Genomic DNA, 26,604 nt, shown 5'->3' on the forward strand with positions numbered 1-26,604 from the left:
ACATCTCATAAAACATAAGTGTTGGCATAATGATTTTCCTTTGTCCTTTTCATGAAATAGTGAGAGGCAAATTAAACCATATTAACAGAATTTCAAGTCCTTTTTAAACTGTTAGTTATCCACTTATTGTACGAGAAGACATTTATGAACCTGTCTACAAGCAGTTTTATGATAAAGGAAAGGCTTCATAAAATTGGTTGGCTGTCTTTCAGACCTGAACATAGAGCACTGATTACATAATGCTGTTTATTTTTGAACATATGCATCTGACAGTGCAAGCAACGTAAGTAAGAAGTTAAATTGTGGTTCTGAAAACCAGACTAAATGAACTTGCGCTAAACTTTGCATAAGCACCAATGTTCAGTGTCACAATTAGATAATACATTCCAAACAACATCCTGCCCCCCCAAGTCAGCTTTAATAGAATTATTCCAAAAGCTCCAGGCACAAAAAAGCTCAAATGAATTACAAGTCTAAAACAAAATGAATATCATGAGAATGAAAGGTATCTACTGCACTGTTAGTGCAGAAGTATCTGTTGGAGCTAGGAACACAAGCATTGCGCTATACCCACAATAACATCTGCTAAATATTTGCGTGACCAATAGCAATTGAATTAACTTTTTGGGTGTCCCGACCAAATTCACATAGAAATGTGAGTTAGAGCAGTCACTCATTTAAAGCAAGCCTAATGTGTAGATGCTTCACATTTAAGTTTAGTTTTTACAACTTTTACTCATAATTTAGGTACATTAGCTTCAAACAGCTGAAAACAATTTTTGGTTATTGAAAATATATTTCACAGCAGTTTAGAGGGTACAATGATTCTCTACACTATACATAGTTTGCTTAATTTCAGTTTGTCAAAACAAGCAATTAGGATTTTAGCAACCAGGAAATGGCAGACAAATTGCTGTATATTGCACCAATAAACATAGATTTCAAGCACAAGTAAAAGGTGTGATACAAACTGTTGAAATACAAGCTTAAATTGAAGTTTTTAATCTGTGAAAATAAAATGAATCACAACTAAAATGTTCTTTCTTCCTGAAGATAAGATGGTACTCAAAACAGTGTTAAATACAAAAATCATGTCTGGGAGATGATGACAATTGATTACTTCATTTAATCAAATAAAAAAATGCAGCTTCTAAATCAAACAAACCAAAAACAAATGCACTTCCAGAAAGACTTAGCTATAATTTATTAGGAAAGTTTAGTGCACAGCGAAAAATAACATTACTTCCATAAAATAAAAATACAAGATGGGAAGGATGTGGACAATATATACAAATGGCAAAGGCAATAGCGAAGAAACATGCTGTGTCGACTGGTGATAATAAAAAAAAAGACATTTCTGTGCGACTTTACCCTTTTATAGAAGATTAATTTCATACTAAACTCAGAGGACAAGTTGAAACAGATCAGGAACTGGAAAACGGTGGGATTTCTGACGTGATGGTATCCAGTGGCTGCCAGTGACAGTTCATGAGTGAATCGTAGAGTTCCTCGCTCCTCTCCATGTATTCTGTGTTCAGTGCATCCACATCCAGCTGAGGGTTGGGGTCTGGCAGGGAAGAAAATAAAAGAGTAAATAAGCCAACAAGCCATGGCATTGGTCACAGCAGTGATCTTCAAGGCATTCCTTGTCAATCACCAAACATTACTGTAAAAAATAACATCTATACACTACCGTTCAAAAGTTTGGGCTCACTTAGAAATGTCCTTGTTTTGAAAGAAAACTATTTTTTTTGTCCATTAAAATAACATCAAATTGATGAGAAATAGTGTAGACCTTGTTAACTGTTATGGATAGGGGGCAGCATTTTCACATTTGGATGAAAAGCGTGCCCAGAATAAACTGCCTGCTACTTAGTCCCAGTTGCTAATATATGCATATTATTAGTAGATTTGGATAGAAAACACTGACGTTTCTAAAACGGTTTGAATGATGTCTGTGAGTATAACAGAACTCATATGGCAGGCGAAAACCTGAGAAAAATCCAACCAGGAAGTGGGAAATCTGAGGTTTGTAGGTTTTCAACTCTTGGCCTATCGAATACACAGTGTCTATGGGGTCATTTTGCACTTCCTATGGCTTCCACTAGATGTCAACAATCTTTAGAACCTTGTTTGATGCTTCTACTGTGAAGTGGGGCCGAATATGAGGGGAATGAGTCAGAGGTCTGCCAGAATGCCTTGAGCTCGTGACGCTCGTTCACGTGAGAGCGAGCTCTGTTCCATTGCTTTTCTGAAGACAAAGGAATTCTCCGGTTGGAATATTATTGAAGATTTGTTAAAAACATCCTAAAGGGGAGAGCACGTGATGCCGCGGAGCTGAGCAGACGTTGACAAACCGAGCTCTTCAAAGTTATTCTATTATTACCTAAATAACGTTGAAACAATATTCTAACATCGGCTGATAAATTGTCAAGTACTTACCTTCCCAAAGAGCCATGGACCTCCGACCGAGAGGCAAGAAGGACGACCAAAACGTTGTTGATTCCCAAGTTAACGATAACGCTACAGCTAGCAAGATTAGCATTAGCCCTCATAACTCAGACGACAGTTCCAGACTGTTGCTCTCGGCCTCTTGCGAGCCTGCCGACATGCTGGCTACTCTCCTCCGGGAAATTCAGGATGGTAACAAAGGTCTTTCTATGAAAATTGATAAGAAAACGGCTGAACTCCATTCTTCCATTGACGACCTGAAATCCTCCATGAATGATCTCCTTTTGAGAACGACTGAGGCAGAGTTGCGCATTAGCACAGTTGAAGATACCATCGCTCGACATGACCAGATCTTGATACAACTGCAAAAGGACAATACCTACCTCAAAACAAGGTAGATCAGATGGAGAACCAGAGCAGATGTAGTAATATCCGTGTGGTGGGATTGAAAGAGGACAGCGAGGGGCCGTGACCAGGTCCGTTTCTTCACTCAATGGATCCCGGATGTCCTAGGCATAATCAACTTCACCAAGCCACTGGAAAACGAACGCGCCCACAGAACATCAGCGCCGAAACCCCGGCCAGATGAGCCCCCAAGGGCCGTCCTGATCAGGTTCCTCCGTTTCCAAGACAGAGAGAAGATACTGCAACTCGCAAGAGCCAAAGGGGACATCACCATCGATGGGCAAGAGGGTCAGCCTTTTCCCGGATATGAGCGCGGATCTCGCCAGACGTCGCAAGCAGTTCAGACCTGCCGACAAAGCACTGAAGGAGAAGAACATCACCGGCTACCTCATCCACCCTGCACAGATGAAAGTTCAGTACAAAGGCCGAAGCCATCTCTTCAACACACCGGGAGAAGTGTACACTTTTCTCAAAGAACTGAGCAACGTCTGAGCCAGGACGGTCTCTCTGGGGGATAAGATGCAGTTTGTTTGTTTTCTCTTATCCGGACTGAACCGCTGATATCCTCTGGTCGCTATAATTGATTTGTACATTTTCAACTAACCGTATCTTTCCGGGGTGAGTTCTATTACATTTACAGGAGAGTATATTTTGGTTTAGTCCATATCCACTGGGCGAAGCAAATAAGTGTGTTTAGGTCCACTGCTTCCCCCTCATTTATGTTAATCTTTCGAAAAGAGAAGCAGCCCTTACCGTGGTCAGTAAATATTCAGCCATAAATGTCTATTCACAACGTTTGTTTTCAATTTAGAGAGCTCGCAGGTTTTAGTTTACACCAAGATTTAGCTAGTAAGAGCAAGATGGAAAGCGAGCAGCAACGTATCTCTACAAGTGTATTCATGTTTGATTGTTGGGATTGTGGTTTTAGTCTAACAATCGGGGTGGGTGGGATTCTTTCTTTTTTCCCCCTTTTTTCTATGTTTATTGTTTCCTTCCTAAAGAGACACATAGGTCACTTCTGTGTTCAAACCAAAGTTGAAACATTTCCTAACTATCTACATATGATAGATTTCCATTCAGTTACATATTTGAAACCCAACCTATGCTTAATCCACTAAAATATGTCACATTCAACGTAAAAGGTCTTAACAGCCCGATTAAAAGGAAAAGAGTCTATACATACCTTAAGAAATTAAAGGCTGACATTGTGTTTTTACAAGAAACACATCTCACAGCCAGTGAACACAAGAAATTGAAGAGGGAATGGGTAGGACAAGTTTTTGCGTCCTCTTTTAACTCAAAAGCAAGAGGAACTGCAATTTTGATAAGTAGACACATCCCCTTCTGCGTCAACAACATCTCTGATCCCTCTGGCAGGTTTGTTTTGGTGCAGGGGCATATGTTTTCAGAGTCTTGGACCCTATTGAATATTTATGCTCCTAACTTCGATGACCATATGTTTATTCAGAATGTCTTCCTTCAGGTTGCTCAAGCACCACCAGGATGGCTACTGGTTGGGGGAGATTTAATTTTTGTTTAGATACAGTTCTTGATAGGTCCTCTGATAAACCCTCACTTCTTACCAAAGCCAGCAAGCTCACCATGTCATTCATGAAAGATCTCAATTTGCTAGACATCTGGAGACAGTTGCACCCACAGGATAGGGACTACTCTTTTTATTCACACCCACACAAGACACACACACGCATAGATAACTTTTTACTATCGACACAACTGTTTCATAGAGTGTTAGATGTCGAGTATCTCCCCAGATTGCTTAGTGACCATTCTCCTCTGGTATTATCAAGTTCCATTCCTACCAAGGTAAATGGAGCATATAGATGGAGACTAAATTCTACACTCCTAAAGCAACCTGAATTTTGTGCATTCATTAAAGAGCAGATCAATATTTTTACTTTGACAAACAAACCCTCCGCTCCTGACAGTTTCATTCTTTGGGACACATTGAAGGCCTATCTGAGGGGACAGATCATTTCCTATACTAAAGGGCTGAAGAGAAAACACGGTGCGGAACTGAGTGCCCTTGAATCTGAAACTACTCCTTTCTCTCCTCTCTCAACCTCCCATGCCTGTCAGGGGAAGAGAGCGAGCGCCTGAGTGAACAGTTCTCAGTTCCTGAATTGTTGGAGGCCATTAAATCCTTACCTTCTAATAAATCTCCTGGGGAGGATGGCTTCCCTCTAGAGTTCTATAAAGAATTTAGGGAGCTGTTGGTCCCCTACCTTATGGAGGTACTTAAAAAAGCCAGGGAAGACAACTGCTTTCCAGAGTCTTTCTCTCAAGCAGTGATTACTGTAATCCACAAGAAAGGGAAAAACCCACTAAAGTGCACCTCCTATAGACCAATCTCTCTCCTTAACACAGATTGTAAACTGGTCACCAATATGCTATCTAAGAGACTGGAGTCATGTCTTCCCCTGTTGGTCAACCCAGATCAGACTGGCTTCATAATTAATAGATTGTCCTCCAATAATCTCAGAAGGTTCTTTGATATAATTCACCTTGCTAACAAAAACAAAATACCTAGTGTCGCAGTCTCCCTCGACGCCGAAAAGGCCTTTGATAGGGTTGAATGGCCATACCTCTTTCGCGTCTTGGAAAAGTTTGGTTTAGGTACCGTGTTTGTAAATTTGATAAAATCACTCTACAAATCTCCTAAAGCTAGGATTGCTACCAATGGGATTACCTCTTCCTCTTTCCCTCTCTATAGGGGGAACAGACAAGGTTGCCCAATCAGCCCCCACCTCTTTGCCCTCGCCATCGAACCGTTGGCTGAGGCTATTAGAACGTGCCCTGACATACATGGCTTTGAGGTGGGCCCCCATACCCATAAATTATCCCTCTTTGCGGACGACCTTATCTTATTTCTAACAAACCCAGAACACTCCCTCTCTCACTTGCAGATCCCACTACAGTGTTATAGTTCTTTCTCTGGATATAAGGTCAATTTTGATAAAAGTGAAATCTTACCGTTGTCTGTCTTTGACCATCATGCACAAGTTTCCTTTTAGATGGTCGCCTATGGGCTTCACATATTTGGGCATAATCGTGGATGGTAATCTGAACAACCTCTATAAACTCAATCTGGCCAGTTTGTTGCAAAAGGTGGAGGGTGACCTTTGTAAATGGATGGACTTACCTCTTACCCTACTGGGTAGAATCAATGTAATTAAAATGAATGTCCTGCCCAGATTTCTATATCTGTTTCAATCTCTCCCTATCCCTGTTCCCGCAGCAATCTTTTCTTCTCTCGACAAGCTGACCAGACGGTTTATCTGGCACGGCAAAACCCCTAGGGTTGGCCTGGATAAACTGACCCTTGATTACAGTCAAGGGGGCTTAAACCTCCCCAATTTTAGAATGTACTACTGGGCAGCACAGTCTAGGTTTCTGGCTCAGAGGTTTGACAAGGGTCCCTCTCCCTCATGGTTGAACATTGAAAAGCTTGAGGTAAATGATGACACTGGGGCAGAATTGTTTTACAAATGGGACAGAAAATCTATAAAAACCATCACAGACAACCCTTTAATCATACATTCTGTCCTGGCATGGTGCAAACTGCATGAGCTGTTCGGACGAGGGGGATTCCTTTCCCCTAAAACCCCTTTATGGAACAATAGATTGATTCCTATGTTTTTCCAGAATAGTAACTTTAGACCATGATCTGATAAGGGGATCACTCTTCTGGAACATTGTTACGAGGAGGGAGTTCTTATGTCTTTTGATCAGCTGAAACAGAAATACCACTTCCCTAACAGGGACTTCTTTAGCTACCTACAACTACGAAACTTTATTAGGGTGTCTCTCAAGGGACAATGGAACCTACCTAAGATGTCGCCTATTGAACAACTCTGCCACGCAGACCAACCACTGTTCAAGACCATTTCCCATGTTTACGATGCTCTTATGTCAGGACTAACACTGCCTGGGCTAGATAAAACCCGACTTAGATGGGAAAAAGATCTGGGTATTGATCTTGATGAGGGTCTATGGAGTGACCTATGCAGGGATGGTGTTACATCCACATTGAACTCCAGATACAGACTGATCCAGTTTAATTTCCTCCATCAGCTCTATATCACCCCATCTAGACTGCACAAGTTCAACCCTGATATCTCCTCCCTATGTTTTAGATGTGGCTCAGATGTAGGAACATTCCTCCATTCCACTTGGCAGTGTTCAAAACTACACGGTTTCTGGCAGGGGGTATGCGATACCATATCCTCAATTCACGGGGTTGCATTCCCTTTAGACCCGGAGGTCTGTCTACTGGGCAACTTTACTAACACCAATCTTAGGCAAAGTCATACTATAAAGCTAACAGAAATATTGCTAGCGATTGCCAAGAAATGTATTGCCTTGAAATGGAAATTGGATTCCTCCCTGCCAGTTGCAATGTGGCTATCAGAAGTTAATAGCTGTATCCCACTGGAGAAAATTACTTACTGCTTGAGGAATAAGTTAAAGACATTTTACAGAATTTGGCAACCTTTTGACTATATGGAGAATCTCCCCCCACATCACATTGAATGAATCTCTATATTATCCTTATATAATGTTTCACACGTAATGTATAATATGTAGCCTACGGCAGGTGACCATATGATCCAATGTCTCATTTTTTTTTAAATTTTTTTATTGTATGTTTGTATGTATAATTTGTTTTATTTTTTCTTTCTTTGTTACACTCGTCTGTTACTTTGTCCTATTGTTGTCTAATATCTTTTCACCTTTGTCTTGAATGTTAATTGGAAAATGCAAAAATAAAATATATATTAAAAAAAAACATTCTAAAGATTTATTCTATACTTCGTTTGACATGTTTCTACGGACTGTAATATGCCTTTGTCTAAACTTTTCCCTGGACCTGCCCCGAGTTTAGATTGTGTACTGAACGCGCAAACCAAAAGGAGTCATTTGGACATAAATGGACTTTATGGAACAAATCAAACATTTATTGTGGAACTGGGATTCCTGGGAGTGCATTCTGATGAAGATCATCAAAGGTAAGTGAATATTTATAATGCCATTTCTGACTTATGTTGACTCCAACATGGCGGATATCTCTTTGGGTTGATTTGTCGTCTGAGCGCCGTACTCATATTATTGCATGGTTTGCTTTTTCCGTAAAGTTTATTTGAAATCTGACACAGCGGTTGCATTAAGGAGAAGTATATCTTTAATGGCAACCGATGCCTCACAAGTCCTCAACTGGCAGCTTCATTAAATAGTACCCGCAAAACACCAGTCTCAACGTCAACAGTGAAGCGGCGACTCCGGGATGCTGGCCTTCTAGGCAGAGTTCCTCTGTCCAGTGTCTGTTATTTTGCCCATCTTAATCTTTTATTTGTATTGGCCAGTCTGAGATATGGCTTTTTCTTTGCAACTACCTAGGCCAGCATCCCAGAGTCACCTCTTCACTGATGTTGAGACTGGTGTTTTGCAGGTACTATTTAACTTCTTATGGCTGCAAGGCAAAGTGTTGAGTAGCCAGTGAAATCGTGCCCATTTCAAACGGCCTCCTACTCAAATCTTGCTCGTACAATATGGATATTATTATTCTTTTTGGATAGAAAACACTCTAGTTTCTAAAACAGTTGGAATTATTTCTCTGAGTGAAACAGAAGTCCTTCTGCAGCACTTTTCCTGACCAGGAAGTGAAATGTCAGAAATCGATGCTCTTTTCAACTTGATGCCTATACATGGTCTTGACACTTAGGAGTCTACTTACACTCCATACGCCTTCCTATTGGTGTCAAGAGGATGTGAGAGAAGAAATTTTGTGCTCATCTTGGTCTGTGGTGGAAAAAAACCTATTTCTTTGACGTGACCGTCCACTTCCGGTACTCTGAAGGAAGTGGGATTGACTTCTGTTTTGCTGCCGTAACGGACGACTAACATCTCCGGCTCGATTTTTTTTTGATACATGTGACCATATCATCGTAATGTATGTTTTTTCAATATAGTTTAATCAGATTATTGAATTTTTTTCGGGAGTTTTGCCGTGTTCCGTCCTCTGACTGTGTTTACGTTGGAGAAATTTGTGCCACTCGGCTAGTGCCAATGCTAATTGAAGAGGGAAATTTGCCATTCTGAATCCAAACAACGACTCATCTGGACAGAGGACACCTTGTTCAACATTCTGATGAAAGATCAGCAAAAGTAAGACCCATTTTATGATGTTATTTCATATATCTGTCGTGCATGTGAACTGGCCGTGGGCGCCCAAGTGTTTCTGTCTATTGTGGCTACGCTAATATAGCGATACATTTTGTTTTCGCTGTAAAACATTTAATAAATCGGAAATATTGTTTGGAATCACAAGATGCCTGTCTTTCAATTGCTGCACACTATGTATTTTTCAGAAATGTTTTATGATGAGTAATTAGCTATTTGACGTTGGTGTCTGTAAATATTATGGCTGCTTTCGGTGCAATTTCTGATTGTAGCTGAAATGTAAACTATGGTTTATACATGAAATATGCAAATTTTTCGAACAAAACATATGCTATACAATAAATATGTTATCAGACTGTCATCTGATGAATTTGTTTCTTGGTTAGTGGCTATTTATATCTTTATTTGGTCGAATTTGTGATAGCACCTGATGGAGTAAGAAACTGATGGAGTTAGAAAAGTGGTGTCTTTTGCTAACGTGGTTAGCTAATAGATTTACATATTTTGTCTTCCCTGTAAAACATTTTAAAAATCGGACATGTTGGCTTGATTCACAAGAAGTGTATCTTTCATCTGGTGTCTTGGACTTGTTAATGTGTGAAAGTTAAATATTTTAAAAAAAATATCTTTTGAATTTCGCGCCCTGCACTTGAGCTGGATGTTGTCATAGGTGTACCGGTGTCGGGCTGCAGCCATAACAGGTTAATGAAGCTGCCAGTTGAGGACTTGTGATGTGTCTTTCTCAAACTAGACACTAATGTACTTGTCCTCTTGCTCAGTTGTGCACCGGGGCCTCCCACTCTTTCTGTTCTGGTTAGAGCCAGTTTGCTCTGTTCTGTGAAGGGAGTAGTACACAGCGTTGTACGAGATCTTCAGTTTCTTGGCAATTTCTCGCATGGAATAGCCTTCATTTCTCAGAACAAGAATAGACTGACGAGTTTCAGAAGGAAGTTCTTTGTTTCTGGCCATTTTGAGCCTGTAATCGAACCCACAAATGCTGATGCTCCAGATACTCAACTCGACTAAAGGCGGCCAGTTTCATTGCTTCTTTAATCTGCACAACAGTTTTCAGCTGTGCTAACATAATTGCAAAAGGGTTTTCTAATGATCAATTAGCCTTTTTAAAATGATAAACTTGGATTAGCAATCACAACGTGCCATTGGAACTCAGGAGTGATGGTTGTTGATAATGGGCCTCTGTACACCTGTAGATATTCCATTTAATTTTTTTAAATAATAATAATAATACAAATCAGCCATTTCCAGCTACTATAGTCATTTACAACATTAACAATGTCTACACTGTATTTCTGATCAATTTGATGTTATTTTAATGGACATAAGACAAAAAGTGCTTTTCTTTCAAAAACAAGGACATTTCTAAGTGACCCCAAACTTTCGAACGGTAGTGTGTGAGATATATGGCGGTAAGTGCACTTGATTCAGCAGCCCTAGCGCCGGGAAGGCAAAGTGTTCCCATTTTTAACCATTTCATGTGTCTGAAAGTAGAACGCCGCCTAAACGTCAGGCCCGGAGACCAAATCAAGTACACCTATAGGCCTACCGCAGGCCAATCAGATCACCGTGTCTGCAGTTTCCTCGAGCCATAGACTAAAAAGAAACCTCGAACGCACAGCAAAGTTGATACCGTGAGATAAAACTTAAAACCATGACTAGCGAGAGACTCAATGAATATAGGAATGAGCTGCTGTTTTTATGGATGGTTAAGTTACTCAGCACAGTGAACACTTATAAGCCATAAAATGCACGTTCTCCCAACAACCACTCGCGCTACAACCAGCACTGCAGCCACAATGAATAAGTATAGCAAAGTGTTCCGATAAGCTTGGGTTATTATTAGCGCCTTGTATTTTTTAATGTCGAGGAATATTTCACTTTCTCCGGTCATAGGAGTAACATGAATTGGTGCATAAAGCAGAATAATGCAGTGTGACTCGAGTGTCGCATTCAGCTGGAAGACGGTGCCCCTTTTTCTCAGCGGAGGGAGAGCCAGTGAGTCGGGTGAGAGGCAGCCTCACCGCTGCTCCGTCCCTCCCCTCGCTGACCAATTACTATTACCAGTGTGTTGATATACCTAACATTTGGTTTATATAACTTCAAAATGGTTTGAGAAGAACATTAGCAGGGCAATTCAAGCATAGCCAATATGGAGTGATAATGTATTGCGCCTACTGCACAAACCTCATTGCTACAGACCTGTTTTTAATTGGTTAAATGTTGCATTGGTTAACTTTTTTTTAGTCTTAAAAAAAATATATATATATATACTGCTCAAAAAAATAAAGGGAACACTTAAACAACACAATGTAACTCCAAGTCAATCACACTTCTGTGAAATCAAACTGTCCACTTAGGAAGCAACACTGATTGACAATAAATTTCACATCCTGTTGTGCAAATGGAATAGACAAAAGGTGGAAATTATAGGCAATTAGCAAGACACCCCCAATAAAGGAGTGATTCTGCAGGTGGTGACCACAGACCACTTCTCAGTTCCTATGCTTCCTGGCTGATGTTTTGGTCACTTTTGAATGCTGGCGGTGCTCTCACTCTAGTGGTAGCATGAGACGGAGTCTACAACCCACACAAGTGGCTCAGGTAGTGCAGCTCATCCAGGATGGCACATCAATGCGAGCTGTGGCAAGAAGGTTTGCTGTGTCTGTCAGCGTAGTGTCCAGAGCATGGAGGCGCTACCAGGAGACAGGCCAGTACATCAGGAGATGTGGAGGAGGCCGTAGGAGGGCAACAACCCAGCAGCAGGACAGCTACCTCCGCCTTTGTGCAAGGAGGAACACTACCAGAGCCCTGCAAAATGACCTCCAGCAGGCCACAAATGTGCATGTGTCTGCTCAAACGGTCAGAAACAGACTCCATGAGGGTGGTATGAGGGCCCGACGTCCACAGGTGGGGGTTGTGCTTACAGCCCAACACCGTGCAGGACGTTTGGCATTTGCCAGAGAACACCAATATTGGCAAATTCGCCTTTGGCGCCCTGTGCTCTTCACAGATGAGAGCAGGTTCACACTGAGCACATGAGCACATGTGACAGACGTGACAGAGTCTGGAGACGCCGTGGAGAACGTTCTGCTGCCTGCACCATCCTCCAGCATGACCGGTTTGGCGGTGGGTCAGTCATGGTGTGGGGTGGCATTTCTTTGTGGGGCCGCACAGCCCTCCATGTGCTCGCCAGAGGTAGCCTGACTGCCATTAGGTGCCGAGATGAGATCCTCAGAGCCCTTGTGAGACCATATGCTGACACATGCACATTTGTGGCCTGCTGGAGGTCATTTTGCAGGGCTCTGGTAGTGCTCCTCCTTGCACAAAGGCGGAGGTAGCGGTCCTGCTGCTGGGTTGTTGCCCTCCTACGGCCTCCTCCACGTCTCCTGATGTACTGGCCTGTCTCCTGGTAGCGCCTCCATGCTCTGGACACTACGCTGACAGACACAGCAAACCTTCTTGCCACAGCTCGCATTGATGTGCCATCCTGGATGAGCTGCACTACCTGAGCCACTTGTGTGGGTTGTAGACTCCGTCTCATGCTACCACTAGAGTGAGAGCACCGCCAGCATTCAAAAGTGACCAAAACATCAGCCAGGAAGCATAGGAACTGAGAAGTGGTCTGTGGTCACCACCTGCAGAATCACTCCTTTATTGGGGGTGTCTTGCTAATTGCCTATAATTTCCACCTTTTGTCTATTCCATTTGCACAACAGCATGTGAAATGTATTGTCAATCAGTGTTGCTTCCTAAGTGGACAGTTTGATTTCACAGAAGTGTGATTGACTTGGAGTTACATTGTGTTGTTTAAGTGTTCCCTTTATTTTTTTGAGCAGTGTATATATATATATATATATTTTTTTAAATCTGAGCGGTAGATCTCGACTTGCATTTTGACTCAGAAAAGGTTAGTGACCAATGTTTTACAGGGCCAATGTAACAGTCAGGCAATGGTAACAATACATTTAACCTTTTCACACCGGAGTTCCAAATATCTCTTAACGGTCACCCCCGCGTGAGTTGTTTTATGCACGTAATGTCTGAATGCACTCACTGTTCCAAAATGTTATTATTACGCAACAGGACAGTTAACACATGTTGCCTGTTAATTAGTTTCAACTTGTCAAATTCAAATTATTTTCTAACAGTTTGAATTGGTGTTCTGACTCATTGACATAGTAGACCATTTTAGCGATGTGGACAATTTATGTTTGAGGCTTTACTGAGCCAGATAAACTTCTCTCTTCGAGGAGAGCCCACCGCACTTCACTCATGTTAGCGCAGATAAAGTATGCATATATTTGTGCAGTCCTGCAAGAATTGGAACACTTTCTTGCTGGCACTCGCTTTGCCTTCCTTGTTTTCCTTATACATGTGTGCATTCCTATCAAAGTAAGTTCCTTATTTTCTGTATATTGTGTTGTCGTTTCTACTGTAGGCGTATGTATGGAGCATAATGTATTTACAGTTTTATTCACATTTACAATTACAGGTGAAAAATAATGTATTCTGATTATTGCATATATTGTAATGGACACCTATGATGTGTGTAAAATACTTTAAGGTTGTACTGATTATAATGAGCTAAGCTATTTGCCAGCTATGTGTTGCGCCATGTTTGTATACATTATATAAAGCATTCTGGGTGTCACGTAATTGGTCAGACCAAAGATGTTATAATGACTTGAAGGAATGGTTCACTCATCTTTCAGGTAAACTTCCGTTAGTGAATGATCGTAGACGACACACCCCCTTCAACATGCATAGTATAAATAGACCAAACTCATCTGGTCTCCTCTCTGGTTGATGCGAAAAAAACAAGCATGGCGGCGCGCACAAACTACCCATCGTCGGATTACTTTCGATTTCTAAAAAGTGTTTTACTCAATTATTTTGATCAATGGTGAGCTCACCTGTGATGTGATTAATTATAAATAGTAATTGCTATTAGCTAATTCATTTTGTAGTTTGTCAGCCGAGTTATAAAAATATGACCGCTTGTGTTACATCAATCTTTCATCAGAAAGCTTTAGGACAAATGTAGCCAACATTTTTCCGGTTTGGATGATTGTGTTATGTTGTAGCTACTTCTGTGAATGTCTGAACACTGTATCCAAAAATAAACAGCTCACATTCTGAACATAACTTTGTAAGGACTGTGTTTGTGCAAAATGTTTCTGAAAAAACAGTGGCCAACTCAAACGCTGATTGTTGCGTCATTCGAAACTGTACGTTCTAATCACACCAGTCTGATCGTACGCTACAGGGACCACTGTAGAACGATCACACCTGTGTGTTGGAACGTGTGAAAAGGTTAAAAGAAACAAATAACTTATCTGCAGCACATTGCATTTTCCTTTAGTACATATAATAGGATAGTGAGGACTTACCTTCTGCTGCCTCTTCTTCAGGCTCATCTGTGGACTCCTGCGGTTGCTAATGGGAAAGACAAGACAACTGAAATGAATCATTGTGAACCCTTGAGGATGACTGTTGGCAATCCTTTTTTGACATATCATTACATTAAGGGATAAGGTACGGGGAATTATGAGGGGGAAGATCCCAGGAGCTTGTCAGGAAGCCTTACCTCGGAGGAAGTCTGCATGTCTGTGGGCATGCCAATGGGAGGTGGGGGTCCCATCATCCCATGGGGGCCTGGAGCAGGGTACCCTCCATAGGGACCATAGCCACCGTAGTTGTAGCTGTTGTACTGGTCATAGCCCCAATGAGGGTAGTAGTTCTGGTTGGGTTGTTGATAGTACGGCTGTTGGTAATTGTTGTGGTAGGAGTTGTGGTTCTGGTTGTTATAGCTGTTCATTTTATGGCTAAAAAGCAAGGAAACACGGGGTGGGAAATGATGTTAGGTTCAGCGGATGTCAAGTTAGGAGGACAATCATGCATATGAGATCAACTTTCAACAAAGAGTGACCGGCATGACACTAATCAAACCTAATACTGTATAATTTCCACAGTAATAGAACCATACCTCTTGTTCACAGCTATGCTGATCCTGATTGGTTTCGTCCCCAGGCCTGAGGCGTTCTGACACTCATCGATGGCTTTCTTCTGTTCGTTCTCGTCCCCAAACTTGATGAAACCATAACCTCTGCGAGACCAAGCACAACACTAAAACCCTGAGCACACATTCTCTCCGGGCTTAGCGTATCATGCTTATCAAACACGTAATTAATTAGAAAACAAAAATGGTATGGTAGAACTGAAACTTGTTGTTTTACTTTTAATATGAAGTAGCATCACTTCAATTGTGAGTTGCTCTTGCTTACCCTATATGGGGAAAACAATAGTTTTAGCATAAATGTCAGAAACAAACCTTCTCCAGTATTTTGGGGAAAATATACCAGCGGTGAAGATACGCAAGACACAAATATGTCTACACACAATCCAATTAAACAAATATATTGTTAAAAATGTCATGCGATTTTCCAAGGAATTTAAATGTAATGAAATGTCAGATTAATCAATCTGAAGCAGAAATTAAATTCAAATTGTGTTCAAATCAGGTGGTGCATTACCAGCATCACCAAATAACATGACTATGTCTGTTCAGCGCTCATACCTGGAGTTACCATACTGATCAGAGACCACTTTCCCTCCTTTGCAGGAAGGGTACTTCTTCAGGAAGAACTGATGGAGTTGGTAGTCGTCCACCTCTGAAGACAGATCTCCGACAAAGACTGAAAATTCCAGGCTGAGCAGAGCCATGAGGGACAGAGAGCAAGAGATATAACCAAGGTGTCCTAAGTTACCAACATCATAGCGTCTAGCGGTTTCTTTTTTTACAATCTATTTTTCTGTAGGTGGAAAATATCACAGAGCAGTGTACATAATAAACACGTTACTGCAGGTTCCAACAACAGAAGAATGCCTCAAAATGAGGAAGAAAGTTAACAGCTTACCCAGCTTCTGGCCGTTTCCCATAAGTTGCATAGTTTAACTTAAACTTTCTGGGCTATACAGGAAGAAAGAACAAGCAATCAAGCACCTTCAAAGACAAATGCGTGTAGTAAGGACATATTGCTAGAAAATAAAGAGTATATTAGAAAAGGACATTTTATTTGGTTTACATACCTCCACCACCCAGTACAGGCTTTATCCCATTCGTCAGTTAGTTCCTAACAGAGTTTATTCACCAGCTTCAAACAAAGTAAATTTACAAACAGCCTCAACCACCACCATCAGGAAGAAAACGGAGCTCAGTAACTTGGCTGTCATGTAAATTTGAGATATTCTGTTCCATCAACCTCAAATTAAGGTGGGGGCCAATGATAGTGAAGCTCCGCTATACACAACACATTTTGAAAAAAGTATCAAACTAAAACAAGAGGGTGGTTGTCCACTAATACATCATCAGTAAGTTGTTTAAATGAACTATGAATATTAGAAATGTCAAGCATATAATGAGTGCTCACCGGATTTGATCCAGGAACAAGCTTCCCATTCAGTCTGTGAACGCATCGGTCAACGCTGGCTTCGTCTGCCATTTCCACAAAGCAATAGCCTGCCGATCCTCTGTAGCACAAGAGATTGTATGTAGTGACAATATGATACACCCACATTTAGAAACAGGACAGAAAAAAACCAATGTAGGGTAATAATATCCCACAAATACTGTATTTTGGAATTTCAGTATCAATTCACAGCGCTGTGGTAAGTAAACTAACTACTTCACTGGAATTACACCAGGTGGTTCTATAACAAGTGATGTTTTAGGTTTGACATTGTAGCTGATGGGGTCCAATTAGATTGTATTTTGATCAGTGACAGATGCACATTTGGGCATGTAATGGCTTGATCTATATACAATGCCACAGTGTGTATTACAAACTGGTCAGTGGCCTACTTTCAAAGATGGAAACAAATGCTAAACACTAGCCCATTCATATATGCTAACTACCATTAGCGCCTACTGATGAAGGCATCTTCCCGGGGGACTTTCATTACACTTGCTCTAAATGTTAAAGAGTAGGAAGCATGAGTTTTTAATCACCAAAGTAACAGTGTGGTCAAAGACTTAGTTGTGGTCCCAATCTGGTTATATTCATTAACTTATTTGAGGATATCTTCGGAACTACCCACATATACATTTTTCTCGACGTCATATGGAGGATCTACTCTGTGCTACCGAGTTCGTATGCTAGCTAGCTCAAGCTGGCAAATGTTACCCACAACTCATGCTCTTCACAGGCTTGTTATCTAGTGGGAACCTGATAGCATTGCAGGCTCTGGTGCCTTCTTGTGAAAATCATACCTGCTTGCTCTAATTGCGTAACAGTGGTACCTCGTCTATTCTCCTTTTTGTTTTGTCAACTTTTAGGCTGAAACCCCCATGGAGAGAAGGGTTTGAGAGCTAGCTAAACACATGATATCACTCACTACATTAAACACGTCTGTGATTAACATACCCCGTTACTCTGTGGGTAATGATCTTAACACCATACGCCGTCTCGCCCATAGTGCTGAAGGCCTGTTTGATGAAATTCTCATCCATGTATGGGTCCAGCTATAAAGAAGATAAAGATTATTGAGTAGTTGTCTGTAAAATATACACTTACGCAATAAGGCCAGAGGGGGGTGTAGCATTTGGCCAATATACCACGGCTAAGGGCTGTTCTTATGCGCAACGCAGAATACATGGGCACAGTGCTTAGCAGTGGTATATTGGCTATAGAGCACAAACCTCTGAGGTCACTTATTGCTATTAAACTGGTTACCAACATAATTAGAGCAGTAAAATGAAATGTTTTGTCATACCCATTGCAATTATAAACTACGTGGTTCGAGCCCTGATTAGCTGAAAGCCATGGTATATTTAAGCAATAAGGCCTGAGGAGGTGTGTGTATATGGCCAATGTGCCACAGCCAAGGGCTATTCTTAGTCACAATGCAACTCTGGAGTGCCTGGACAAAGCCCTTAGCCATGATATATTGTCCATATATCACAAACCCCTGAGGTGCCTTATTGCTATTATAAACTGGTTGCCAATGTAATTAGGGCAGTAAAATGTCTTGTCATACTCATGGCACAAAGTCTGTTATAAACTTGGTGGTTCGAGCCATGAATGCTGATGGGTATATTAAGCCGTATACCACGGGTATGACAAAACAATGTAATTAGTAAAAATAAATGTTACCTTTTTAATAATAGCAATAAGGTACCTCATGGGTTTGTGATATATGGCCAATATATCACGGCTAAGGGCTTTGTCCAGACACTCCAGAGCTGCGTTGCGACGTAGAACAGCCCTTAGCAGTGGTAACGTTATATTGGCCAAATACCACACCTCCTCAGGTCTAATTGCTTAAAATATCCCATTCATATCCATGAAATGTACAAACTCAAGCCAGGAAATTGAGATCAATGTAGAGATAATACTGATAGATTATAAGTGATAGACCTACCTAGCTAGCCAAATAGTGCTAATGTGGCCAAAGAATTACATACAACAAATGTTAACCCGCAGTTATTAGGTGCTAGTAGTAATTTACTAACTACTAATAGAATATTACAAGCCGCTGCCATGGTTAGTAACGTCAGGCCCAGCCAGGGCAGCATCACCATAACGTTAGCAAGCAAACGTTAACCAAACTGCCGGGAACGTTAACGTTACTTTAGAGAAGTAAATACTGCGAATACACCATTGACTGTATTTCTTATCCTGTTTTTAAAATAACACCATAGACATTACCGTTAAGTCTCCCAAAAAGTTGTTGTGAGGTATCTAACGTTAGTAAATTACGTTGCTAAAATAGCTAAGTTAGCTAACTAAAACAATTGTCTGTGCTAAAACGTTTGTTACCAGTAACGTTAATGCAAAATTATTAAAACAGAGCAAACATACATCACCCATCCAAAGGCTTGTCATTCTGTTGAACATCTTGGTGGTTTATTGTCGGAGGGTCTCCAATAAATGCGAATATGTAAGTTAGGTAGCTACGTTTACGAATGGCTGGCTAATGACTAACGTTAGCTAGCTCCTCCTCCCGAAACTGGCGTTGTTTCAAAGGGCTGCGTAGTGAAATTATGTGAGGTTTACTTCTTCCTCGTCTTCTTCTACTTCTATCATATATCATGATATATGGCGGTCCGCAAACCAACTTTAAAAGTGCATGCCGCCATCTACTGTACTGGAGTGTGTGGTCAATCAAGGTTTACAACATTTCTAAATCCTTCTACCTAACTCAATACTTCTGAGAAAATAAAAAGAGCCCTACTAACTTCTAATAGACCCTCTCCCATCCCCACCGGCTGACACTCGCTGGATGTGGCAGGGCTTACAAACTATTACAGACTACAAAGGGAAGCACAGCCTCGAGCTGCCCGGTGACACGAGCCTACCAGACGAGCTAAATAACGTCTATGCTCTCTTCGAAGCAAGTAACACTTAAACATGCATGAGAGTATCAGCTGTTCCGGACGACTGTGTGATCACACTCTCCACAGCCGATGTGAGTAAGACCTTCAAACAGGTCAACATTCACAAGGCCGCAGAGCAAGACGGATTACCAGGACATGTGCTCCGAGCATGCGCTGACCAACTGGCAAGTGTCTTCACTGACATTTTCAACCTCTCCCTGTCTGAGTCTGTAATACCAACATGTTTCAAGCAGACCACCATAGTCCATGTACCCAAGAACACTAAGGTAGCCTGCCTAAATGACTACCCGACCCGTTGCACTCAAGTCTGTAGCCATGAAATGCTTTGAAAGGCTGGTCATGGCTCACATCAACACCATTATCCCAGAAACCCTAGACCCACCCCAATTTGCATACCGCACCAGCAGATCCATAGATGATTCAATCTCTATTGCACTCCACACTGCCCTTTCACACCTGGACAAAAGGAGAATGCTATTAATTGACTACAGCTCAGCATTCAACACCATAGTGCCTTCAAAGCTCAAATCAAATTGCATTGGTCACATGCAGGTTAGCAGATGTTAGCAGATGTTAATACGAGTGTAGCGAAATGCTTGTGCTTCTAGTTCCGACAGTGCAGTAATATCTAACAAGTAATCTAACAATTCCCCAACAACTACCTAATACACACAAATCTAAAGGGGTGAATGAGAATATCTACATATAAATATATGGATGAGCGATGGCCGAGTGGCATAGGCAAGGTGCAATAGATGGTGTAAAATAGAGTACATACAGTTGAATTCAAAAGTTTACATACACCTTAGCCACATACATTTAAACTCAGATTTTCACAAATCCTGACATTTAATCCTTGTAAAAATTCCCTGTCTTAGGTCAGTTAGGATCACCACTTTATTTTAAGAATGTGAAATGTCAGAATAATAGAAGAGAGAATGATTTATTTCAGCTTTTATTTTCAGCTCACATTCCCAGTGGGTCAGAAGTTTACATACACTCAATTAGTATTTGGTAGCATTGCCTTTAAATTGTTTAACTTGGGTCAAATGTTTTCGGTAGCTTTCCACAAGCTCCCACAATAAGTTGGGTGAATTTTGGCCCATTCCTCCTGACAAAGCCGAGTCAGGTTTCTAGGCCTCCTTGCTCGCACATGCTTTTTCAGTTCTGCCCACAAATTTTCTATAGGATTGAGGTCAGTGCTTTGTGATGGCCACTCCAATACCTTGACTATGTTGTCTTTCAGCCGTTTTGCCACAACTTTGGAAGTATGCTTGGGGTCATTGTCCATTTGGAAGACCCATTTGCGACCAAGCTTTAACTTTGGGGGTGCTTTGCTGCCTCCTGCAGGATGATGCTGCCACCCCCGTGCTTCATGGTTGGGATGGTGTTCTTCGGCTTGCAAGCATCCCCCTTTTTCCTCCAACCATAACGATGGTCATTATGGCCAAACAGTTCTATTTTTGTTTCATCAGACCAGAGGACATTTCTCCAAAAAGTACAATCTTTGTCCCCATGTGCAGTTGCAAACCGTAGTCTGGCTTATTTATTGCAGTTTTGGAGCACTTGCTTCTTCCTTGCTGAGCGGCCTGTCAGGTTATGTTGATATAGGCCTCGTTTGACTGTGGACATAGATACTTTTGTACCAGTTTCCTCCAGCATCTTCACAAGTTCCTTTGCTGTTGTTCTGGGATTGATTTGCACTTTTCACACAAAAGTACGTTCATCTCTAGGAGACAGAACACGTCTAATTCCTGAGCGGTATGATGCCTACATGGTCCCATGGTGTTTATACTTGCGTACTATTGTTTGTACAGATGAGCGTGGTAACTTCAGGCGTTTGGAAATTGCTCCCAAGGATGAACCAGACTTGTGGAAGTCTACAATTTGTTTTCTGAGGTCTTGGCTGATTTCTTTAGATTTTCCCATGATGTCAAGCAAAGAGGCACTGAGTTTGAAGGTAGGCCTTGAAATACATCCACAGGTACACCTCCAATTGACTCAAATTATGTCAATTAGCCTATCAGAAGCTTATAAAGCCATGACATCATTTCCCAGCTGTTTAAAGGCACAGTCAACTTAGTGTATGTAAACTTCTGACCCACTGGAATTGTGATACAGTGAATTATGAGGAAATAATCTGTCTGTGAACAATTGTTGGAAAAATGCACAAAGTAGATGTCCTAACCGACTTTCCAAAACTATAGTTTGTTAACAAGAAATTTGTGGAGTGGTTGAAAAACGAGTTTTAATGACTCCAACCTAAGTGTATGTAAACTTACGACTTCAACTGTACATATGATATGAGTCATGTAAGATATGTAAACATTATTAAAGTGTCATTATTTTAAGTGGCATTGTTTAAAGTGACTAGTGATCCAGTTATTAAAGTGGTCGGTTGGTCTCAATGTAGGCAGCAGCCTCTCTGAGTTAGTGATTGCTGTTTAGCAGTCTGATGGCCTTGAAATAGAAGCTGTTTTTCAGTCTCTCGGTCCCAGCTTTGATGCACCTGTACTGACCTCGCCTTCTGGATGGTAGCGGTGTGAACAGGCAGTGGCTCAGGTGGTTGTTGTCCTTGATGATCTTTTTAGCTTTCCTGTGATATCGGGTGCTGTAGGTGTCATGGAGGGCAGGTAGTTTGCCCCCGGTGATGATGTGATACAGCCCAACAGGATGCTCTCAATTGTGCATCTATAAAAGTTTGTCAGGGTTTTGGGTGACCAGCCAAATTTCTTCAGCCTCCTGAGGTTGAAGAGGCGCTGTTGCGCCTTCTTCACCACAAAGTCTGTGTGGGTGGACCTTTTCAGTTTGTCTGTGATGTGTACGCCAAGGAACTTAAAACTTTCCACCTTCTCCACTGCTGTCCTTCGATGTGGATAGGGGGGTGCTCCCTCTGCTGTTTCCTGAAGTCCACGATCATCTCCTTTGTTTTGTTGATGTTGAGTGAGAGGTTGTTTTCCTGGCACCACACTCTGAGTGCCCTCACCGCCTCCCTGTAGGCTGTCTCGTCGTTGTTGGTAATCAAGCCCACTATTGTTTTGTCGTCTGCAAACTTGATGATTGAGTTGGAGGCGTGCATGGCTACGCAGCCGTGGGTGAACAGGGAGTACAGGAGGGGGCTGAGCACGCACCCTTGTGGGGCCCCAGTGTTGAGGGTCAGCGAAGTGGAGATGTTGTTTCCTACCTTCACCACCTGGGGGCAGCCCGTCAGAAACTCCAGGACCCAATTGCACAGGGTATGGTTGAGACCCAGGGCCTCCAGCTTGATGATGAGCTTGGAGGGTACTATGGTGTTGAATGCTGAGCTGTAGTCAATGAACAGCATTCTTACATAGGTATTCCTCTTGTTCAGATGGGATAGGGCAGTGTGCAGTGTGATGGCGATTGCATCGCCTGTGGACCTGTTGGGGCAGCATGCAAACTGAAGTGTGTCTAGGGTGGCCGGTAAGGTGGAGGTGATATGATCCTTGACTCTCAAAGCACTTCATGATGACAGAAGTGAGTGCTACAGGGCGGTAGTCATTTAGTTCAGTTATCTTTGACTTCTTGAGTACAAGAACAATGGTGACCATCTTAAAGCAAGTGGGGACAACAGACTGGGATAGGGAGCGATTGAATGCTCTGAGGACGTGGCTAGGGATGCCGTCTGGGCCAGCAGCCTTGCGAGGGTTAACATGTTTAAATGTTTTACTCACGTCGTCCTCAAAGCGGGCAAAGAAGCTAAGGACCCTGGGACTAAACACGTCCCTCTGCAACTGGATCCTGGCCACCCCCAGGTGGTAAAGGTAGGTAACAACACATCCGCCATGCTGATCCTCAACACGGGGGCCCCTCAGGGGTGCGTGCTAAGCTCCCTCCTGTACTCCCTGTTCACTCATGACTGCACGGCCAGGCCCGACTCCAACACCATCATTAAGTTTGCAGATGACACAATATTTGTAGGCCTGATCACCGACAACAATGTGACAGCCTATAGGGAGGAGGTCAGAGACCTGACCGTGTGGTGCTAGGACAACAACCTCTCCCTCAACGTGATCAAGACAAAGGAGATGATTGTGGACTACAGGAAACTGAGGACCAATCACGCTCCCATTCTCATCGACGGGGCTGCAGTGGAGCAGGTTGAGAGCTTCAAGTTCCTTGGCGTCCACATCACCAACAAACTAACATGGTCCAAGCACACCAAGACAGTCGTGAAGAGGGTACAACAAAACCTATTCCCCCTCAGGAGACTGAAAAGATTTGGCATGGGTCCTCAGATCCTCAAAACCTTTTACAGCTGCACCATCGAGAGCATCCTGATTAGAGGTCGACAGATTAATCGGAATGGCCAATTAATTAGGGCCGATTTCAAGTTTTCATAACAATCTGAAATCCGATTTGCCAATTTTTAAAATATATATATTTTTTACACCTTTATTTAATCTTTATTTAACTAGGCAAGTCAGTTAAGAACACATTCTTATTTTCAATGACGGCCTACGAACGTTCTGCCTCGATTTTTAACCTTGTCAGCTCGGGGGATCCAATCTTGCAACCCTACAGTTAACTAGTCCAATGCTCTAACACCTGATTACATTGCACTCCACGAGGAGCCGGCCTGTTAAGCGAATGCAGTAAGCTAAGGTAAATTGCTAGCTAGCATTAAACTTATCTTATAAAAAACAATCAATCAATGACTGTCATTGCTCCAATGTGTACTTAACCATAAACATCAATGCCTTTCTTAAAATCAATACACAAGTATATATTTTTAAACCTGCATATTTAGCTAAAAGAAATCCAGGTTAGCAGGCAATATTAACCAGGTGAAATTGTGTCATTTCTCTTGCGTTCATTGCACGCAGAGTCAGGGTATATGCAACAGTTTGGGCCGCCTGGCTCTTTGCGAACTAATTTGCCAGAATTTTACGTAATTATGACATAACATTGAAGGTTGTGCAATGTAACAGGAATATTTAGACTCATGGATGCCACCCGTTAGATAAAATACGGAACGGAATAAACGTTTTGTTTTCGAGGTGATAGTTTCCGGATTAGTCAAAGGTATATGGTTTAGAGAGAAATAGTCTACGCGTTATAATTCCTGTAATAACTTGCGGCTGAACTTGAAAGGGGTTCCTTCGTTATTTTACCGTTCATGTCTTCCATAGAGAATGTCTTGATCTACTTCAAATAAGGTCTGTGTTTCGCGGAGGAGCAGACTGACAGGGGACCATGCAGACAAGCTCGGCTTTCTGCACTACAACCTAAAACTTCTTAACTGGGAATATTGAAGACCCATGAAAGCTGGTGGTTCGTTTTAACATATTTTCTCATGTTATTTGAGACTAAATTGATTTTATTTATGTATTATATTAAGTTAAAATAAAAGTGTTCATTGTTCATTCAGTATTGTTGCAATTGTCATTATTACAAAAATGTGTGTGTGTATGATATATATATATATATACACTGCTCAAAAAAATAAAGGGAACACTTAAACAACACAATGTAACTCCAAGTCAATCACACTTCTGTGAAATCAAACTGTCCACTTAGGAAGCAACACTGATTGACAATAAATTTCACATGCTGTTGTGCAAATGGAATAGACAAAAGGTGGAAATTATAGGCAATTAGCAAGACACCCCCAATAAAGGAGTGGTTCTGCAGGTGGTGACCACAGACCACTTCTCAGTTCCTATGCTTCCTGGCTGATGTTTTGGTCACTTTTGAATGCTGGCGGTGCTTTCACTCTAGTGGTAGCATGAGACGGAGTCTACAACCCACACAAGTGGCTCAGGTAGTGCAGCTCATCCAGGATGGCACATCAATGCGAGCTGTGGCAAGAAGGTTTGCTGTGTCTGTCAGCGTAGTGTCCAGAGCACGGAGGCGCTACCAGGAGACAGGCCAGTACATCAGGAGACGTGGAGGAGGCCGTAGGAGGGCAACAACCCAGCAGCAGGACCACTACCTCCGCCTTTGTGCAAGGAGGAGCAGGTGGAGCACTGCCAGAGCCCTGCAAAATGACCTTCAGCAGGCCACAAATGTGCATGTGTCTGCTCAAACGGTCAGAAACAGACTCCATGAGGGTGGTATGAGGGCCCGACGTCCACAGGTGGGGGTTGTGCTTACAGCCCAACACCGTGCAGGACGTTTGGCATTTGCCAGAGAACACCAAGATTGGCAAATTCACCACTGGCGCCCTGTGCTCTTCACAGATGAAAGCAGGTTCACACTGAGCACATGAGCACATGTGACAGAGTCTGGAGACGCCGTGGAGAACGGTGTCAACAGTCATCTAGAACAGTAGCAGTGGGATGCTCATCCTTTCAACCTAACCCAATAAGCGAATTACATTTTTTTTACGCCGTATATCCATAGTTATCTCATCTGACTCCACAAGTAAGGCACGTACATATGTTGATTTAAATGCACCAATACATATCCTTAAAGCTATATACTGGATTCTGTCCTGCTTCTGAAGCCGTCTTTGCCGCTGTTCCATAAACTATACACCCATAATCAATTGTAGTCCTGATAAGAGCGCTATAAATATCCATCAACGATTGTCTGTCAGCACCCAATTCATAACCAGAGACTGAGCGCATAAGATTCACCACCGTCTTAGACTCTGTTTCAACATTTATGATATGATCTTTCTATGTATATCACTCATTGAACCATTTCTAAGAACCACCCAAATATTTGTTCTTAGAAACCCTCCCCATAGGCTGTCCATACAGAAACAACTGTATATTATCAGCAACTTTTTTCTTCGAGAATAACATACAAGACTTCACCACTGACAATTTAAAACCCCAGTCAATCGACCATCTTTCAACATCCACTATAGCTTGTTGAATAGATTTGATTACATGAGACATTCCTTCCCCTCTTCCAAATAGCTCCATCATCAGCATATAGGGTAGCCCCAATAACCCTACCTACATTCGAAAACACATCGTTAATCATAATTTTGAACAAAATAGGACTGATAGCACTGCCTTGAGGTATACCATTGTCAACTCCATAGTCATCAGATAAAATGGATCCAATTTTAACTTGAAAAGAGCAATTAAATAAGAAAGCCAAAACCCAGTTATATAATCTCCCACCAATACCAAGTATTTCCATCTTAATCAATAGGCCTT

At 41.9% G+C, this 26,604-nt stretch overlaps 1 protein-coding gene across 1 annotated transcript; it reads right to left on the minus strand.

Moving 5' to 3' along the window:
• Positions 1 to 232: 232 nt before the first annotated feature.
• On the minus strand, positions 233 to 19,102 carry LOC120055903 (tRNA selenocysteine 1-associated protein 1-like). The gene is made up of 9 exons (XM_039003945.1): positions 18,933 to 19,102; positions 17,496 to 17,593; positions 16,503 to 16,602; positions 15,990 to 16,042; positions 15,650 to 15,781; positions 15,059 to 15,178; positions 14,660 to 14,897; positions 14,463 to 14,508; positions 233 to 1,567 (listed from the first exon to the last, which is right to left on the minus strand). The coding sequence occupies exons 1-9, from the start codon at positions 18,966 to 18,968 to the stop codon at positions 1,425 to 1,427; spliced, it is 966 nt and encodes a 321-aa protein (XP_038859873.1). The 5' UTR covers positions 18,969 to 19,102; the 3' UTR covers positions 233 to 1,424.
• Positions 19,103 to 26,604: the final 7,502 nt, after the last annotated feature.

The sequence above is a fragment of the Salvelinus namaycush genome, chromosome 11, assembly GCF_016432855.1.
Source record: "Salvelinus namaycush isolate Seneca chromosome 11, SaNama_1.0, whole genome shotgun sequence".
Taxonomy (NCBI): domain Eukaryota; kingdom Metazoa; phylum Chordata; class Actinopteri; order Salmoniformes; family Salmonidae; genus Salvelinus; species Salvelinus namaycush.

What these genes read in the sequence shown, in the direction of transcription:
- LOC120055903 (XM_039003945.1), bottom strand. Translation starts at nt 18,968, where the DNA reads ATGTTCAACAGAATGACAAGCCTTTGGATGGGTGAT. An exon ending in CAAGCCTTTGGATGGGTGAT is followed by an intron (nt 17,594 to 18,932) that starts GTATGTTTGCTC and finishes TCTTCTTTATAG; the next exon opens with CTGGACCCATACATGGATGA. An exon ending in TTGTTCCTGGATCAAATCCG is followed by an intron (nt 16,043 to 16,502) that starts GTGAGCACTCAT and finishes CTTCCTGTATAG; the next exon opens with CCCAGAAAGTTTAAGTTAAA.